The 21,276-nt window shown below is 32.7% G+C and overlaps 1 protein-coding gene across 1 annotated transcript; it reads left to right on the top strand.

The window, feature by feature from the left end:
* The first annotated feature begins 5,779 nt into the window (after window positions 1-5,779).
* On the top strand, window positions 5,780-12,524 carry LOC147832173 (uncharacterized). The gene is made up of 3 exons (XM_087299020.1): window positions 5,780-5,984; window positions 10,558-10,597; window positions 11,815-12,524. The coding sequence occupies exons 1-3, from the start codon at window positions 5,805-5,807 to the stop codon at window positions 12,180-12,182; spliced, it is 588 nt and encodes a 195-aa protein (XP_087155146.1). The 5' UTR covers window positions 5,780-5,804; the 3' UTR covers window positions 12,183-12,524.
* Window positions 12,525-21,276: the final 8,752 nt, after the last annotated feature.

Below are 21,276 nucleotides of genomic sequence, written 5' to 3'. Positions count from 1 at the left end.
TGCAGCTAACGACCGCAGATTTGCTCACATAGCGGAAGGGGCGGAGCTATCGGGCACACATGTTGGATAACTTTATTTTTTGTGAATTGTGAAAGCAAAATTCTCCTACAAGAGTGATTATAGCGCCTCCCGATGGTGAATGGGGTTATACTCACGACAGGTATTATTTGATAATTCTGTCGTTTCTTTCACTGATTTGGCAAATGTCAAACGTCATCAGGGAAACGGTTTGAATTTCCGCTTAGTGAAAAACATTAGTGCTCCATTTGGGACGACACTACATACATATACTATCCTATGGAAAATGCGCAGAGCTGGTGGTCCTCCAAGAATGTGGTAGAAAAACACTGGTCAGTAGACTATACTAGTTAACTAATGTAGGGAATAGTAAATGAGGGTGTCTGGGGTAGAGCTGTACAGTTATTTTTCATATTTTGTCTGAAAATGAGCTGTTAATCATTTAAAAAAGGCCTTGACCGCAGATAATTTTTTTTTTACAATGTAGAAAAGATGCTATTTGTTGCGTGTAGTTAGGTGTTATACTTGGCAGAACAATTCAGGTAAACACTGACCCCAAAAAGCAAGAACAAAATAATAATAATATCTAAAAAGCATTTAGCTAAATTAGCTTAAAAATAATTAAAGACAATAATTAAAAATAATACAGACAATAATGATACCTGGTAAAACTCCATTCATTTTCTTCTCGGCTTAGTCCATTTATTAATCTGGGTAAATATGAATAAACCACCAGTTTATCCAGCATATCCAGCATTTTACACAGCGGGTGCCCTATCCAGCTGCTACCCATCGCTGGGAAACAACCACACACTTCCATTCACAGACATACACTACAGCGATTTTAGTCTACCCAATTCACCTGTACCACGTGTTTTTGAACTTGTGGAGGAAACCGGAGCACCCGGAGGAAACCCATGCCAATACGGGGAGAACATGCAAACTCTACACAGAAATGCCAACTGACACAGCCAAGGCTCAAATCAGCAACCTTCTTGCTGTGAGGTGAGAGCGCTACTCACTGCGCCACCATGTTGTCCCCTATCAAAATTTCTGTTCTTAATTTTTAATATTCATAAACAAAAGTAAAAGTCTGTTTTTAGTCATGATTGCCCTTTTTGTATTCTTTGTGAGACTGCCTCTCATTGTTTTATGGATGTTGTTGTGTTTAGTCATAGTTTTCATAGTTAAGAGTATTTTTTATCAGTTTATTTGGTGTGTTTTTTTCTAAACAGTTGTTCATTTTAGGAAAAAGATATTCACAAAAAAAGAAAAAAAAAAAGAAAGAAAAGAAATTAGACCTAAAAAACTATAGAAGGTTCCTCAGATGTTTATGTTGTTTGTATTTTTATAAAAATGTTGAAAGCTGTTGAAAATAGATTTTAACTATCAGAGTAAAGTGAGTGATCTTGAAAATTATTTACCATATATTGTGCTATTAATATGTTTTTTTTTCTTTTGAAGAGAATAATTAAATTTTCAACAATTTGTTGTTTTATGATGGGATTATTTTGTGGATTTTTTGAAGTTTGGTATGTGATAAAGTTTTTGTAAAATCTCTCTCCTCTCTCTCTCTCTCTCTCTCTCTCTCTCTCTGTGTATTACTTTATATTATATTATATTATATTATATTATATTATATTATATTATATTATATTTTATTTTATTTTATTTTATTTTATTATAATATATATTTTTCATCAGAATAATGTAGCTACTAGTTAACAATGTTTACATATATTGTACTATATACTATACTACACCTGTCATTTCTGACTCACAGCTAACTTACCTTAACTGTCTCTATCAAGAATGAGCAGTCTGCATCATTCTCATGGTCACTAAAACCCATCTCACCCTCACTTTCATCTGCAGGAAGAACCAGTGCTGTCCTTTTCTTGTTTCACTTACAACAGAACATGGTGTTGCTCCTTAATACACTGTTCCCTGTATTGATATCTATTCAAAATTAGTATTGCCATTAAAACTAGATTTAATCCATAATGCAAATACGATTAACACATGACTAATCAACCTTATGTTACTAGCTGCCATATTGTTATTGCTACAACTTAAAAGTTCACAGCTCACCTTGCTGGCTAGCTAACCCATTGCAATATTGCATGTTCCACTATTGCACAGTGTTTCCCTTTGGCAACACACACATTTGATCAATACAAAAAACTAATTTAATAAAAACGTTTTTGAGTTTTGCATATGTTATCATAACTAACTGGAGGTGATGTTTCAGATTTTTTTATTTATTTATTTTTTTTGTGTGGATCTGACCTAATTTGATCCTATGTTTTTATTGAAGTTTACATTTGCATTCAGCAACTATTCACAATAAATGTCAGTCTGTCAGAAATCGCGTTAAAGAAAAACACTAGATGTCATGTGACTTAACCAAAGTGCATCATTGGGTCCTCCAAGGTCTTCTCTTTCCAAAAAAAAAAAAAAAAAAAAAAAAAGTTATCGTTTAGAAATGTTGAAAAAAAATCTTCTCATCGTTAAACAGAAATTGGGGAAAAATAAACAGGGGAGCTTATAATTCTGACTTTAACTGTATATGAAAATATATCTTTTAAAAGAAATTCTAAACTACTCTAAAAGGATGATTTAATTAAAATATGAAGATAGAATTAAACTCAATCAGTATTGTCTTTCTAAATTTAACAAATAACAATTACAATAACCACACCTAATGGACTGACAGAATATTTCCTGTTATTCCTAAATAGAGACAATTTTTTGATGTTTTCAATGTTTAATTTTCAAAAGAGTACAAACACAGGTCCATAAAGTCATTTCAGATTCCAAACACATGGAAAACACCCATGAATCACAAATGACTGAAAAGAGATGTTTTTTTTTTTTTTTTAACAGGGTGGCTCTAACCACCTCAAAGTGAACATTCCATCATCATTTACTCACTATCGTGCCGTCCAGTTTGGTCTTTTCAAAAACCATCCACGAAAAGCCAAAAAACAGTAATCCAAATGACCCCAGTCGATGAATGAAGAAGGCTAAATGATAAGGTTCTAAGGCTAATTTAGATAAACATTCACAAGCATTGGTAATTTAATTTAATGTGTGTGATACTTTATATCAGCATTTTTATTACAGAATCTGTAATGTTTGCATCTGGCCTATTTAGGAAGTTTCAACTATAGGGAATCTGTCTATTTGCTGCAAAAGAGGAAGTTTGCGTTCAGAGTAATATAGAAAGTTTTATAAATCATGAAAAAAATAATATATGGGAACATTTCCTTTATTGACTATCTTTTTTGACATAGGGCTAATTAAGACTGTGAATCTGCATTTGTTCTTATAGGCTTTGTATCTTAACGGTATACACAAATTCAAGATCTCAGAAGGAAAGGATAGGGAAAGAATGAAAGGTCTTTGAAAAAACATGCCTGATGCCTCTTTGAAAAAACATGATGCTTGTGAGTGGAAAAGATTTTGAAGTGTTGCTGAAATAACATATTCAACAATTTCCGTTCATTTCTAATCAAGTAGGCTGCATTAAAAAAATAATATTCTGGAATATTAAATCCTTCATTTTCCTTCGGCTTAGTCCCTTTATTCATCAGAGGTTGCCACAGCGCAATGAATCACCAACTTATCCAGCATATGTTTTACACAGCAAATGCCCTTCCAGCTGCAATCCAGTACTTGGAAACAGTACACACATATACTACGGCCTATTAATTTATTCAATTGATCTATACTTAATGTCTGTGTACTGTGGGAGAAACTGAAGCACTCGAAGGAAACCCACGCCAACACAGGGAGAACATGCAAACTGTTGTGGAATATAATTATTGTTTAAAATAACTTTTTAAGAAAAATAGTCTTTTACAAAAATAAATTGTAAAAATGTAATTCATACGTAACTAGAATCACACGGTCCTTCAGAAATCTGTAATTTTAACGATTTGCATCTCTTTTTTGTTCAATTATTACTGGTGCTTAATTAATCTTAATAGCATTAGTGCTTAACCTTAAAGATTAATTACATTATAAATTCATTTATTGTCACTTTCAATTTAATGTGTCCTTAATGAATGTTTAACCCTTGAACTGCCCGTTCAACCAAATGGTTGATCATATTCGGACTGTTTTAAATAATGACTGTTAAATTCATTTAAAGACTGACTGTTATAAATAATGGTTTACACACACAGCATTATTGGTTTACAACAAAATAAAAAAAACACAATCGTGTTGCACTATTACACTTGATTTTGGTTTTATCGTAAAAAAAGAGAACATGTAAATTAAGAATCTGAAATATTTGATGGCATACTACAAAAAATAAAAATGATGTAGTGTTCAAAACTTTTTTATTTGATTATTTAAAAAAAATAAATAAATAAATTGCTCTTACACTTCAGATTTTTTAAAAATATTGATTTCGGTACTTTTACCGGCTGATATTTTGGAAATTATGGGATCTGAAAATAAATCATTGAGTGTGTTCTTGGTGGAGCAGCTAAGGGCTAAAAAAAGAAAAAAGAAAATCCAAACTTTCTACGGGTAGTGTGGTGTACCATCTTGTCATATCATGTTGAAATTTACCCAAATGAAAATAGTTAATTTATCACTTTTTTGCTGTGTAAAGGAGATGTTTTTAAGAATGTGTGAAGTTTTGGTAATTGTTTGAAAAGCCAAACAAACTCAAAATTACTACAACACATGTCAAACGTGAGATTAAGCTTGCCAGCAAATAAATAATGATCATATCAAGTTGTGGTAACTTTAATGTGATTTAATAGTAAAATTGAGTTTTACTTGAATTCTTTCAGCTGATCTCTGGGTCTGGTCGGAGGACTTTTAGCTTAGCTTAGCATAGATCATTGAATCAGATTAGACCATTAGCACATTGTTCGTTTAAAAAAAAGACTTTCGATAATATTCCTGTTTAAGCTTGACTCTTGTGTAGTTACAGGGTAAGACTGACAGAAAATAAAAAGTTGCTATTTTCGAGGTCAATATGTCAAAAAACTATAGGCCTACTTCTGATGTAATAATCAAAGAACTTTCCTTCCATGTCTGCAGCAGGCGCAATGATATTAGCCTACGCAGCACCTAAAAATAACAGCGTGTTGCCATTTTATTTTTTAAAACCATTTAACATTTTACTGAGGTTTAATGAAAATAAAAGAATGTTTAAAAATATTTAAACTTATTCCAAATTAACTGATTATTCAGTCTATTTTATAAATTAATCTGTGGATAGCATAATACTTATTTAGTGTAATTTATAAATAAATGTGAAGGTCTGACCGGTAGATGGACTGCACAACTGACAGCCATTTTATGAACTTAAAAATGACATGACAAGCCGCCACTTTTTTTGTGAAAATTGCAATTAATAATAATAATAATAATAATAATAATAATAATAATAATAATAATAATAATAACTATAATAATAATAACTATAATAATAATAATAATAATAATAATAATAATTATTATTATTATTATTATTATTATTATTATTATTATTTATTTATTTTTTCATCGTTACTAAGAAGCAGTTAGATGGCATTCACTTTGCATCAGCCGGGAAAACTTGAGGTAAGCGTGTGTGAAAACATTGAGGCTATCGGTCTGAATAAGCCAAACATCTAAACTAGAGCATCCTCCAGCTCGATGCGTTGGATGGGGATGTTTTTTTCGGGGTTTCGGTCTGCTCCCTCCTCCGCTTTTTTCGACATGATAAATAGCGCAGTCTCTTCCGAAGGCAGTCAAAGTCACTCCGTCCGTCACCCGGAATGGACTCAAAGGATGCTCCAGAGAGTTTGGAGGCGGGCGGCGGCAGCGCGAGATGCCGCTGCAGCAGCACCCGGAGATCCGTCACGTTTCTCCTCATCCAGGGTCTGTTTACAGCCGCCTGCGCCGCATTCAGTTTCAACATCTTTTTCCACCAGAAGCCTGGACCCAGCAAAGCTCAGGTAAGGGCTCGTTTCCTTTATTAATAAAGTTCTTTATCATCAACGGTGATTTTAGTGTCGTTCGATATTTTAAACGATGTCCTTTAGAGGGCAGTGTTGACTATGGTAACGGTAGGTGGATGAAGTTTATAAGACCTGTCACTCACCCCAGGTGAACTTTACAGAAAGTATGTAGAGTTTTTGCATGGTTTAAACAGCAGGTGTTTGGTTGGTTCAGTTTGTATCTGAGGTGTTTATTGTGGTCGTGTTATGCTTCAGAGAACGCTGTATTTGAGCTTTGCCTTGGCATGTCCCTTTTGGGAAACCCCTGGTAACATTTGATGTGTCTTTCTGTGCCTTTGTTTTTAACCATTGTGCGTCAATTAAAAAAAAAAGTACACACATGACAAACGTGCATTATATTTAGTGCAGTGTCACTAAGTAACTAACAATGTAAATAAATACATTTACAATTACAGTTTTTGAAAAAGCATTTTAGTTTACACTTTTTAAAGCATTCATTTGCGTAGTATAATTGGAACATTTTAAAGTTTAAGTTTAAGATTTCCCTTCATTATAAGTGATGTTTTGTGGAATAAGTTTTAACCTGCAAATGTAAAAAATTTTTTTGCTTTCTTATTACCTTAAAAAGTCTTTAAAATTGTTACAAAATCCCATAAAGAGTCTTTTTGAGTGCAACATATCTATGTTTTTATCCCTATTTGTTTCCATAGAAAATTATTATGTTTATTAAGGTGGCATCTATTAAATGTAAAAAAAGAAAAGAACAAAAAAACATATTTATTAACACTTTAAATAACTGCTTTCTTATTATATGTAGTTTCAAATAAAATTATTACTCCAGTCATTATTGCCTTTATTACTTTTACCATTAATAATGGTAACATTAATACTAATACTAATAGTAAGAGTGATTGCTGAAGGATCATGTGACACTGATGACTGGATAAATGGAGCTGAAAATATAAAAAAAATCTTTAAAATCATTAGAGTAAACTATTAAATTAAATTATAAACTACTTTTGAACATAACATAATGTTATTTATAGTGCAATAACATTTCACTACTCAAAATTTGGTGCTGTACTTTTTGATTAAATAAATGCAGCCTTGGTGAGCAGGAGACGCTTATTTTTAAACTTTTAAAAACTTGACAGTGAGCCACTTCCTGAATACCCAAATAATTATTATACATACTTTATATTCGCTTAGTCTGTAGTCCAAAATTTAGTTGCATTCCATATTTTAGCTTAAATGCCACTGTTTCAATAATAAATAAAAAAAGAGATAAAAATAAATGGAAGGACACAAAATGTAAAATGTATCCCTAAAATGAATAAAGGGTGCAGAGTTAGTGTTAAGGTCATCTAACTTCCACTGTTTAAATACTGTAGGCCTGTGACCCACCTTAAAGAAAAAGGTTCCGGCATCAGTGGTTTTATAAAGATCATTTAAAATCCATGTAAAAGCTCTTTATTGCACAAAAAGATCTTCAAACTATAAAAAGCTTTAAGAAAAGGTTCCTCGGGAACTAAAAATGTTTTTTCAATGACATTTTTAAGAGTAAGAGACCCTTTTTGGAAGCTAAATAAAGCTGTAATATCAGATGATCTTACCCACAAAAAACATCTGAATGATCTGGCTAGTGGTTCAAGGGTGAACAGGTTGGTAAAGTTCCAGTTTCATGTTTCATTGCCCCCTTTTCTCAAGTGCCCACACACGAGATGTGCATTCTATCGCTGTGCCAGGTCCTGAGAAAGAGCATTTTCTTGGGCAAAGGTGTTCCACTTTCTCACTATAGAGGCCTCTACAACCCACATCTTCCACTACTGCCCTTTTGCTCCGGCCAATGGAAGTGTTTTTTTTGTGATTCTGTTGATTTGATGGCGATGGAATTTTCCATGTCTATCAGAATGAGTGTGTCTGGTATTTCTCATCACTTTCATCATTGCCATGTTATGTATCTTGATTCATTTTTGGACCAAATTGAACGCTACAGAGACAAAATGGTGACTCAACATAGAAATAAAATAGTTTATTGTAAAATTGTTTTATCTATGTCAAAGACGGAAAAAACAAAGCATGAAAACGTTTTTCTTTAAATTCATTTTTTAATAAAGATTTAATTCTAAAATGCTACAATTTTCAAAATTGCACAATGTTATATATTTATATATATTTTTTGCTACTTGAAAAAAGTTATGCAAAAGTTAAAGTCCCTTACACTCCTGTGAAATTTTAATTCTTTTCCAAATATTTCCCAAATTATGTTTGTCAGAAAGGGAATTTTTCACTGTATTTTTTATTATTTTTCTTTAGAAATGCTTCTACTTGGTATTATTTTTAAATAAATAAATAAATAAATAAATAAATAAATAAATGAATGAATAGACAAATACATAAACAAACAAACAAACAAATAATTTAATGAATGAATGAATAAATGAACATACAAACAAACAAACTAACAAACAAACAGAGTTAATAAATGAATAAACAAACAAACTAACTAACTAACTAACTAACAAGCAAACAAACAAACAAACAAACAAACACATAAATAAATAAATAAATAAATAAATAAATAAATAAATGAATTAATTAATTTTTTGTAAATAAATAAATAAATAAATAAATAAATAAATAAATAAATAAATGTCATTAGTTTTATTAATCCTTTCAATGCTTTATTAAACATTTTTACTGAAGTGTACCTGAACTGTAACAAAGCAAAAATAAAGAAAAAAACATCTTAATAATACAAGTCATGATTAATCATCATTGTTCAACACTTCTACATATAATGCTAATTAATATGAGTTTATAAATAAAACATTTTTTTTCTCCATTACTTGTCAGATTTGTTGGACATTTGCAATGAATATATTGATAACATTAACAGTTTTAATGTGGTTCCAAAAAGTATTAGTGTTTTTAAATAGACATTTGTACGTCATAGGTTTCGTGAGGGGCTTCAGTAGCATGATCTTGAACAAGGGTGCCCAAACTTTTTCTTATGAAGGGCACAAAACCTAACTTGATTGATGGCAATATGCCAAAAGTAAATATATCCAACTGTATTATAATGTAACAATTTCTTCATTCATTTCAAAATAAATAAAAACCCTTACTTTAACCATATTTACTAATTCTTAATTCACTGAGGATTTCTCAATTGTGGTCTATACAATAAGCAAAAATATGTTCAATAAAAATATATATACTTAATTAACTAATTAATTAAATATTGGATTGAAAAAAATTGCTTTTTTGCAACTTAACAATAAAACAAACCAAGTTTAGACAAAAATTAGACATGAAAGTGTGTATTAAAGGCATTAACCCCAACACTCAATTCACACAATTCTCCCTTTCTTCTCAAATAGGATGGAGGGCCAAATCAAAGGTTACCATAGGCCAACTTAGGCTCGTGGGCCCTAGTTTGGGCATCTATAATCTTGAATGTGGTCCATTAAGTTATGTTTCAAGTTTCTATGTATCAATGTGCATCAAAATGTATAAAGGTCTTATGTTTTTAGAAATATATGTAAGAAAAAAGTATTGCCATTTGCCAAATAACATTTGTAAAATTAGGCCTGAGGTATTTATTAATGATTAAGGATAATGCTTGATTAAATAATGAATTAATAATGATGTAATTTATTGAGCTGTAGTATGCTTGAGACAGCATCCATATGCATATGCCTCTGTTCACTGCTAGGGCATTATTTGGTAATTAGCCAACTTATATTTGTAACCTTTTATCATAAAAGAGTTAGTTAGTTAGTTAGTTATAGTACACAAATTTCTTATGAATTGCATGTCACTGCTTCTAGAGTATTTACGAAGTTTGGTAAAACAGTGTTGTCCTCCTTTGGCCCTACATTATGGAACGAAATCAGAGTGTTATCATGTTAGAAACAATTCCTTCTCTAAACATGAAAAAATAAATAAATAAATGAATAAAAATGAATAAATAAATAAATAAATAATAATAATAATAATAATAATAATAATAATAATAATAATAATAATAATAATAATAATAATAATAATAATAATAATAATAATAATTACCTGGAAGACTCGTGTGAATGTTATATATATATATTTTTTATGGGATATTTTATGGGTCTAGTTTTGTATCTTAAACTTTTTGTGCCACTATTTTGGCCAGGACCCCCTGGTAGAAGAGATGCATATCTCAATGGGACATTCCTGTTAATAAAATAAAATAAAATAAAATAAAATAAAATAAAATAAAATAAAATAAAATAAAATAAAATAAAATAAAATAAAACAGGCTGATACAAAACAAATAAAGTTGACATCCAATGACTTGCCTATAAACGTAGTTAACTTTATTAACTTGGTTACGCCTTTATTTTGCACTTCATGCTGAAAACTAGTATCTTGCAAAATAATATTAATAATATTAATATTAATAAAATGGTTTATGTTTATTATGTACCAATAATTAGAAATGCTTTATTTGTGTTGTTTATTTTATACTATTCAAGCTGTTGATTTGATCAAAATAGATGTTACACTAAACATGCATTTGTTTTTTTAGCAGGTTTCACAAGACCGAGGGATTTACCTAAACATGATCAGTAAGTGCTCTTATTATATCTCAGACTCAGTGATTTAATGCAATGTGCCTTAGATTTTTTTTAAAATAATGTTATTATATATTATTATTATATATATTTATCGTTTATATAATTCATGGTATTTGCTAAATAAATCAATGTGTTATACTTGCATTTTTAATTTAGATTTTAAAGGTTAATAATAATAATAATATATATATATATATATATATATATATATATATATATATATATATATATATATATATATATATATATATATATATATATATATATATATATATATGATGCAGTGGCACGGTAGGTAGTGCTGTCGCCTCACAGCAAGAGGGTCGAGCCTTGGCTGGGTCAGTGACGTTTCTGTGTGGAGTTTGCAAGTTCTCCCTGCGTACGCGTGGGTTTCCTCCGGGTGATCCGGTTTCTCCCACAGTCCAAAGCCATGTGGTACAAGTGAATTGGGTATGCTAAATTGTCTGCAGTGTATGAGTGTGAATAAGGGTGTATGGATGTTTTCCAGGGATGGGTTGCAACTGGAAGGACATCCGCTGTGTAAAAAATTTGCTGGATAAGTTGCCGGTTCATTCTGCTGTGCCGACCCCGGATTAATAAAGCCGAAAAGAAATTACCATTAACATTACATTTACTCTTAAGTGGTTCCAAAGTATCATGAGTTTCTTTATTCTGTCGAACACAAAAGAAAATATTTTAAAGGAGCTGTAGACATTCACATCAATGTCAAAATGCGCCAAAGATTCTCTATTAGAGACAGGTCGGGACGGCAGGCAGGCCAGTCAAGTACCTGTATCTTCTTCCCCTGTGCAGAATATTGTTTTGCATTGTCTTGGGGGCATCCCTGGAAAAGAAGGCAGCATATTTTGCTCTATAATCTCTATTTACTTTTGAGCATTGCTGGAGTGAAGGTTACTATTGCCAAGGGCACTGACACGATTCCCTACCATGACAGACCCTGGCTTTTGGACTTGTTGCTAGTAACAGTCTGGATGATTCTTTTCTTCATTGGTTTTCCATACTGTCCCAACTTTTTCTGATTTCGGGTTGTACAAAAAGTACATTTCAAAGAGCTTGACACATGTGGACGTTTATTTATTAAATTATTGGCTTATTTCTGTGGATGCTTTTGACTTGCCACTTCATGAAAGATCGTGTTACTGAATGATCAACCAATTCTCACTTCTTTATTTGTGTGTCAAACTCAGATCCAGACGAGCTGTCCTTCGAAATCACCTGGAACCGGTCTGTGTATCTGGAGGGTGGGAATCAGCTAAGGCTGCAGTGCGCTGGACCCTACATGGTGTACCTCTGGGCCTGCATGAGGATCTACGAACCTGGAGATGTTGTCAACATCACCATACAGCAGGAGGAACAGTCCTTCCACCTGGAGGTGGACAATGGCTGCAAAGAAGCGCAAATTGTGCTCATGCTGTCTGACCTAAGCAAAATCACTGTGGAGGCTAAACATGATAAAGACAAATTACAAATCGAACATCTCTCTCTGGGATTGCACTACATGCTGGGAGACCAGTGCTTCCCTTTTCCAAGTACTTACGGAAGAGCTGACCTCTAAAGAGCTGGTTTAATCACAAAGCTGTGCTTACAAATGAAGAAACATTGTTTTCTCACCAAATTCTTGACACGGATGGAAAGTGTAGTCATGAAGCTAACATTTGGAGAGCTGCGAATATATTTATTAATATATTTTTTTTTCTCCAAAGAGGAGGAATCTGCTATTTTTCCACTTTATTGACCATATTCTGAGATGCGGAAGTAAGCTTTTAGAGAGGAGAAATTACTAGGAATACCAAACAGCAGGAAACAGTCAAACTACACTGTAAAAATGCTGGGTTCCACACAATTTCTTCATTTCTACTAATTTAAGTTGATTGAACAAAAAATAACCCCCCCCCTCTTAAAAAAAAAACACGTATGAATTGTGCTGTTTCAACTCATTGTTAATAAGCTGCTTGAACAAGCAGTCAATGTCATTTTTGAGTGCACTTGTTCTACAACCAAGTGTGTTTGTGACAGTACATAAAAATATAATATAATAACAAAATAGTTTGCAGGATCAAACAGCATAGCGAACTGTTTTTTTTTTTTTTTTTTTGGCAGCTTAGTGAATGAGACTGGAAGTCTCGAGCCTGTAAGTTTCCAACAGTTGCCTTGACTCGCACGCGAAGAATAAGGTCAATATTAAAGCTTCCTGGCTCTTGAAGCATGTGTATCACAGTGGAAGTGGGCGATGCTGTGGTAGTTACCGTTATGGCACTTTGCCAACTCTAACAGAGCGTATTTCACCACAATCTGATTAATGGTGCCTCTATATAAGCTCTTTGAATGTATCAGTACTCTGTAGATGGAAAGAAGACAAAGGGGTTTTACCAGAAGTCACCAGCCCTCAGATCTTCTGATCAATGTACATAGTACTGCAGTTTGAGATGGAATAGTTTGAACATCCTCAGATATTGTCCTGATACAGCTTTCAAATACTGACAACGCAAAATAAATGTTCTCAATGTTTGTTATTCTCAAAATATTTATATGCAAACGGGAAGGAAAAAACCCACGGATGACAGGATGCATCAAAGGGTGACGTCTATGTTGTAGTTTCCACTTTGAAACATTTTTTTTTTTATAGGTTGTAATACAAAAGTGAATGTTGTTTTTATGACCTTTATTTATGTGAAACAGTTTAATTATGTAAACTGTATGTGATTGAATGTTTGATGCTTTATTTAAATTAGAGTCTTATATCGTAAGGATCAAATCCACACGGTTTAAACTTCTGATGGTGTACTTTCCCTTTAAGGGCACATTTACAACAGTAAAGTTGACTACAGGAGATTCTAATGTCGTACATACAATCCTGTAGTCCATTTTTAAAAATTTGACGACTCATTTTACTATAAAATGAACACACGTATAATACATACAGTTGAAGTCAGAATTATTAGCCCCCATTTTAATTTCTTTTTCTTTTTTAAATATTTCCCAAATTATGTTTAACAGAGTTTAATTTTCACAGTATGTCTGATAGTATTTTTTCTTCTGGAGAAAGTCATATTTGTTTTATTTCTGCTAAAATAAAAGCAGTTTTTAATAAAAATTAATTAGCCAAATTATTAGCCCCTTTAAGCTATTTTTTTCGACAGTCTACAAGACAAACCATCATTATATAATAACTTGTTAATAAATAATAAATAATATATAACTATATAAATAATAAATAACCTAGTTAAGCCTTTAAATGTCACTTTAAGCTGTATAGATGTGTCTTGAAAAATATCAAGTCAAATATTATTTACTGTCATCATGGCAAAAATAAAATAAATCAGTTGTTAGAAATGAGTTATTGAAACTATTATTTTTAGAAATGTGTTGAAAAAAAATCTTTCCATTAAACAGAAACTGAGGAAAAAATAAACAATAATTCTGACTTCAAATGTAAATGCTGCTGTTGTGTAAATTAGTGGCTAATTCAGTTTTTTAGTTGTGTAAACGGCCCCTAAGAGCACATCAGAAATGTATTTATTGAACTTAAATTAAGTTTATTTAATCAAATGTGAACCAAAGCACTAAAAACCTCAAAATCCAAACCAAATCAACCCCGTATCAACTCATTCACTCATCTCATGAACAAATTCATTGAACAAATATGTACATTTTCCTCAGTTTTTAGAGTGTTTCAATTTCAGTGCAATCTGTTTATCTGTAAAACGTGATTCTACATGTCTAACCTGCTCAAACAAACCCCTGCTGCAATTGTTTTTCTAGCAATCATTTATTTATACGAAAAGTTTTGCACTTGTTTTTTTTTTATAAATATTGTTGTACATCATCAATAAAAAATCTATATGCTGACATTTCCATGTAGTTTTCACCTATTTTATAATCTTCTTAAATATAACGCATAGGGTTGGGTATCGTTTAGGGATATTTTGATACAAAATAAATATCAAAATATCGGTGATAAATCGATACTTTAAAATTGGTACCAGCGCCAAAACTGTGCCTAAACTGATACTTTTAAGCCACAAAATTATGGTGGATGACTCTAGAAAAATCTTTTATTTGAAAAAGAAAAAAAAAAAGTAAAAATTATGATTTTAATTGAACAATATAATTAACGTTTAAATGTACATCAATTCATATTTTATACATTAGAATTGAACATTAATATATATTTTTTGATAATTTGTTTGTTAGCATGAATTTGAGATTTGCATTTTACAACTAATGTTAGATTCTCTTACTATGCCCGGAGGTGGTTATAAGCATACAAATATTGCACACAATGGTGCACACACAGGAATAGGAACTAAATGAACATAAGCATATTGTCAACACAAAAAAGTGCAACAGTCTTACAACCATGTCTTTTTTATAATCATTATTCATTTGTTTAATTTAATATTAACCTCACTTAATGAGAATGGTAAGCACTAGGTTTATAGCACAGAACTATTCTTGGTTTAATTTTGGAAACTTGAAGCCACTTGTAGATCATGCTCCTTGTTCAGTCATGGCCTTATTTTTTTATGTATGTGAGTGCTATAATGGTGTCAAAGTTTAATATTGTACCGCAAATCAATCTGCTGCAACTAACGCTATTACTGTGATGTCAATCAAACACAATAATCCCAGGGGTCATAAATAAAATATAATAATTTTAAAAATATGATAATTCTTATAGTTTAATTAAATATTTGAGATTTTTGGTAATCACCAAGCGAAAAGGTAAATAGAATCACTGGACTTGGGAAACTTATATATAACTTATTTATATTGCTCCAATGTCCTGTTATGCTGCTCACAAGCCCATTGTAGGTACTTTCAAGAGTGGACAGAATGTAGGTATCCTCATGCTCAATGTGCCATGACAGATTTTCCTCATGACCATCATTTAAATGTTGTGTGACTTGTGCCACGGTTGATCCTTTGTTGAATTGGCCAGTTGGGATTGTCTTCACTGTCTTTGTGCACCAAAGAGCCTTGGGATTACAAATCGTTTTCACCTAATTGTGTTTTATTCTCTTCGCAGACCATTCCCCTTTCCATAGCAATCTGAAAAGATCACTTAAATCTTTATTTTTGCCAATTCATTCTTCATCCCGGTTGTTGATTGTATAAACTGATCATTTGCTTACCATCTAATCAACCCAGACCTTGAAATGTGGCCTTGGTAAGAGACGAACAATGATATTTGTTTTAGCTTTGGCTGTTCGTAATGCTCTTCAATGCTCATGAACTGGGATTTATGAAGGCTAGTTTGCATTTTGTAATGAACATACAAAATTAATTATTGCGAAATGTTATATATTAAATGAATTCTCTGAAAACAAGTCTTAAGCCCTATGCTAATTCTACCCATTAGCCATTTCCCTAATCCACAGGTGTCAAACTCAGTTCCTGAAGTGCCACAGCTTTGCCCAGTTTAGTTCCAACCCTAATTAAACACACCTGATCAAACTAATTGAATCCTTCAGGTTTGTTTTAAACCTATAGGTAGGTGTGTTGGAGCAGGGTTGGAACTAAACTGTGCAGGGCTGTGGCCCTTCAGGAACTGAGTTTGACCCTGGTATCCTAATCCCTACCCTTCATTTCAGGAGTTTATGTAAAGGGGTAGAGGTGTCCCAAATCACTTTAGCTTAGAGGAGTAGGGGTGAGGGACAGAGCCATATAGCCCTTCAAATTGAGATTCAATATACAAAAGAGTATATTTTCACACATCACCTCTTGTTCAGTTAATGTCAGAGCAAGTTGGCCCATATCAGCATGTAGAATCCACTTCAGCCCTTGCCAAAAGGATAGCACTATAATTGGTTATTTAGCAATGAATCAGAGAACACGAACAAAAAACAAAATAAACAAACAATTCAAGTCAAAAGGGAATGGAAAGACATCAGCTGTAATTTTAACATTAGATTTTAACATCTGGGCCAAATACTACATTTGATATCTGGACCAAGTCTTGTCTGATGATGCCACCTCTGCCAAATCTGGGCCATGTTTGGCTCACATATTGCATGCCAATGCCGGATGAATGCATGCTGTGCCAACTCAAGAGTTCAGTACTCTGAAAATGGTATTAACACTGCTTTGTTTACGGTTTGTATGTGAGAGTCTAAACTTCTTGTTTCCCTTGTAGAACAAAAAACAAAAACAAACTAATGTCCCCTATGAGTCCAGAAAGACATGTCCTTTCACGCATGCACAATGCAAGCTCTCATACTCACGGGCAGCTTTTTTTGGTCCAGATTCAGTCTATGTGAGGCGACAACAGTTCATTTTCATCGCCACTAGTTCTTTGGCTTAGGCTTGGTCTTGTCCTTTAGAGTTGTCCCTCGCTTAGCTCTCACTCTGCACTATAATCTTCAACAATTAATCAGTACACTATAAATCCATTGTCATTATTCTTTTAGATTCATTTATTTTCCTAAAGCCATTCCAGCATCTTTGACAAGTTAATAAATACACAGTTGAAGTCAGATTTATTAGCCACCTACCCCACCCCCTAACCCCCCTTGAATTTTTGTTTCTTTTTTAAATATTTCCCAAATGATGTTTAACAGAGCAAGGTAATTTTCAAAGTATGTTGATAATGTTTTTCTTCAGGAGAAAGTCTTATTTGTTTTATTTTAGCTAAAATAAAAGCAGTTTTCAATTTAAAAAAAATTAGGGACAAAATGATTAGCCACTTTAAGCTGTACATTTTTTTCTTCGATGGACTACAGAACAAACCATCTAGTTAAGCCTTTAAATGTCACTTTAAGCTGTATAGAAGTGTCTTGAAAAGTATCTAGTAAAATATTATTTACTATCATCATGGCAGAGATAAAATAAATCAGTTATTAGAAATGAGTTATTAAAACTATCATGTTTAGAAATGTGTTGAAAAAAAACTTCTCTCTGTTAAACAGAAATTGGGGAAAAAAATTAACAGGGAGCTAATAACTCAGGGGGGTTAAATAATTTTGACTTTGACTGGATGTAACATTCACTTAATGGCAGGTTACAATGTTTTAAATGGGTCAGATTTTTGCTGTGTGAGAGGTTTGTAAGGGTTACATTTCAAATGTTCAAACTACCTACTTTAGCTGGTATGTCTATGAAGGAAACCAAAGTGCTTAGAGTAAACACCACCGAGCTGCTGTGCCTCCCTACCTGACTGCAATAACCACATAACTAACGTTTGTTTTGTCAGAATGACTTGCCTAGTCGAAAGGATGATTAATTCAATTCAAAAAACAAAACATTCCATTCAGGTTAAAATTTTTGCTTTTTGCGTGAACAGATTTTGCTAAACATTCTCTAACAATATTAAACACGAACACAGAGGACACAACACTGGTAAAAAAAAAAAAACCCATACACATCTATTGTATGTCAAATTGAGACTCAGCAATTAATATCAACATCTAATAGTCTTTTGTCAAAATTGCACTGTGATGACAACATTATACCCTCTGTTTAATCATATGAATACACTGTCACTCATTCATTCATTCATTTTCTTTTCGGCTTATTCCCTTTATTATTCAGCAGTTGTCACAGTGGAATGAACCGCCAACATATGAAGCGTATGTTTTATGCAGCGGATGCCCTTCCAACTGCAACCCAACACTGGGAAACACAGATACACTCTTGCATTCACACACTTACACTGCGGCCAATTTTCTTTATTTAATTCACCTATGGCGCATGTTTTAAGTCTGTGGGGTAAACTTACTGTGGTCCAAATATTTGTCTAAAGTGTTCAAGCAACAGGCAAAAACTGTAATACAGCTGATTTAACATTAATAAATGCACAAGGGAGCTGAAATGCACCCAGAGAATGAGAAAAGAATTCCGACATAAAAACCTGATATAAAAAAAAATTAAAAGCTCCCTACACATGGATATCATGTGATTGCTGTCTGCTAGCGTGGGTCAGCTGGTTGGACAGTTTTAAGCCCCAACTGTGCAAGCCAGCAAAAGGCCTGTTTAGATTTGGTGTGGGGTTCCTGTTGTCTACAAAAACCCAAAGAGTGTCATGCAGGACCATTTTTGCAGGAATATGCACAGACTTGTAGTCATTTGTAATCATGCCTGCGCGTGTAACTTTCATTTTTATAGCGGTTGCCACATCTATGACAAGCACAGGAACCATTTTGGCAAACTTCGTCACTTTATATCTAAGTAAACACCCAGGCATAGTTTCATACTAGTTTCATAGATCTGGGCTTGTTTGTATTTGCCTAAACCTCAAAAACTGATAGGTATCGACTTGGTTATTTAAGAATCACCAAGACCACATATTCAGGTAATGATCTTCTTTAATATTCAACTAGGAAAACAAAGTCCCCTACATCTTGTTTGGGGAAAGTTTCTCACTCTAAAGGCTGATTTATACTTCTGCGTAAAGCGCACACGTACTGTATGATAATAGTATGTAAGGCTGATTTATACTTCATGCGTTCATATTCAGTTTTTAAATTAATTTCAGTAATATTACTGACTAATATGAAAGTCTTTAATTTATTTACAATACAGTTTGTAAAGTAATATTTTCTGTCCTTTAATAAATATGTTATGTGAGAGACTTGGCTTGTTTACCAAAAATTGATCTAATTGATTATGCATTGTAAACATTGAATACAAATAAAAAAAGGTATTATTTTTTATTTCATATATTTAGTTTGTCGTTATGATACTTCCAAAATTATTCTGCATAAATTAACATGTGTTTTTATAAAAATCTCTACAAAAATAGAAAATAATTCCAGCAGCTTCTGTCTGGCTCTACCCACATTGCACATGTTTCCCAGCTCCGGGCCACGCAATAACTTTTCCCTCTGCCTAAGTACCAAAAAAGATTGACAGTCCTGAAGTGGTCCATAACTGGATTAAAGACAAGGGCCACACATGGGCCATAACGCCATTCTTTGCAGTACTTAGTTACTGTGGGGCCCAGAGCTGGGCCAGAAAACATTTGCTATGTCTATACCTCTGCCTGATATGGCTCAGATACGGCTTATGTTTGACCTTTATTTGGTGTATCACGACTGCAATTCATTCATTCATTAATTTTTTTTTTCGGCTTGATCCCTTTTATTAATGTGGGATCGCCACAGCGGAAAGAATCGCCAACTTATTCAGCATATGTTTTACGCAGCGGATGCCCTTCCAGCTGCAACTCATCTCTGGGAAACACGACTGCAATAAAGATCACAAATGCATGAAGTTTTACGATTTAGGTGCATTAATAATGGTAATGGTTTGTAATGGTTAATAATAATATAATTTGTGAAAAGTAGATAAATTAGCTCAATTTATGAACATTAATAATCAGCAATGCATATTCAGAATTAATATATACTTCATTTAACAAAATAAATATAATAATGACTTTGCCCAGTCGTTTGACTCTGACTAATTATTTATTTACTTAGAAAGGGAATAATACACTGTAAAACCCATCAGTCAACTTTATCAAATGAAATGAGTGTAATTAACTCCAAATGTACTGAAAGTTAATTCTACTAATTTGAAAAGAGTTTTGAACTCAGTGTTAAAGGTAATGAGTTAATTAAATATCTCATTACTTCAACATAAATGGAATAAGTTCACAGTACTCATATAGATTAGGTTTTTAACTCAAATGATTTGTTGCAATCGGTTTCTTCAAATGCTTTGAGTTGCCTAAACCTATTGGGTTTTACAGAACTCAGCTGGTTTGAGTTCTTTTCATTTAATGGATTTTACTATGCTCAAATTGCTTCCTTTACTCAAATGTATTAAGTTCACAGTATTAATTAGAATTAGTTTTTGAACTTAAATAGTTTATTGTAATTGGTTTCCTCTAATGGTTTGAGTTATTTTAACTTTTTGGGTTTCACATTGTAGCTACTTCGTGTGAAGTAGATGAATAATTTAAACGTTTTTTTAATTCTATTAAGCTGGTGACAAGAGTCTTTACCGTTAAAGTGACCTTTTCTGTGTGGCAAAACAAAGACAATCCAACGTGGTTATCCGCTTATTAAGTGTGACGTCACGCGAAGCGGCTTCCGGGTCCAAGCGCTCTATTCAACTGAATGGGGAGACTCATGAAATGGTAATAATAAACGTTTACAAAACGATTTAAGGCTTTCGAAAATCACGATCGCAGTATATATGTCCCATGCCTAATATCCGATGGCCAGAAAGTGATAAATTTTTTATAAATTGTTAAAATTTTGGTATTTGTTATGCAGCAAGCCCAGATATTGTTGTGTACATTATGATTTTATCTAAAATTAACTTTAATGTGTGATAGGAATAAAACCTGATAATAAACGAATGATTTCTCCACTCAAATGAGTGGCGGCTTGGACCCGGAAACAGTATTACATACGTCAGAAAACGTCACCACTTAACAAGCGGATATCACAATTTATTGAATAGTCGAACATATAACAAACAAACATACACAACATAAAACAGAAACATAGAAAAGAAAGCAAGGAAATAAAAGAGATTAGATAAAAGAATGACTGAAAATAAGAAATGTGGACTCAAGTGAGTCACGAAGTAAAGAAATGGGCCTTCCTTTATGTTGGCGACCTTCTGCAAGGACTTGGGGGTGTAAAAGGTATTTAAAGGTATAATCAGGCAACTGTTAGTGTCTTCTGACTGACCAATGG

Source organism: Danio rerio, chromosome 20 (genome assembly GCF_052040795.2).
Source record: "Danio rerio strain M-AB ecotype USA chromosome 20, GRCz13ab, whole genome shotgun sequence".
Taxonomy (NCBI): Eukaryota; Metazoa; Chordata; class Actinopteri; order Cypriniformes; family Danionidae; genus Danio; species Danio rerio.
The sequence above is the reverse complement of the archived record's forward strand: the minus strand, read 5'-3'. Positions and strand labels throughout refer to the sequence as shown.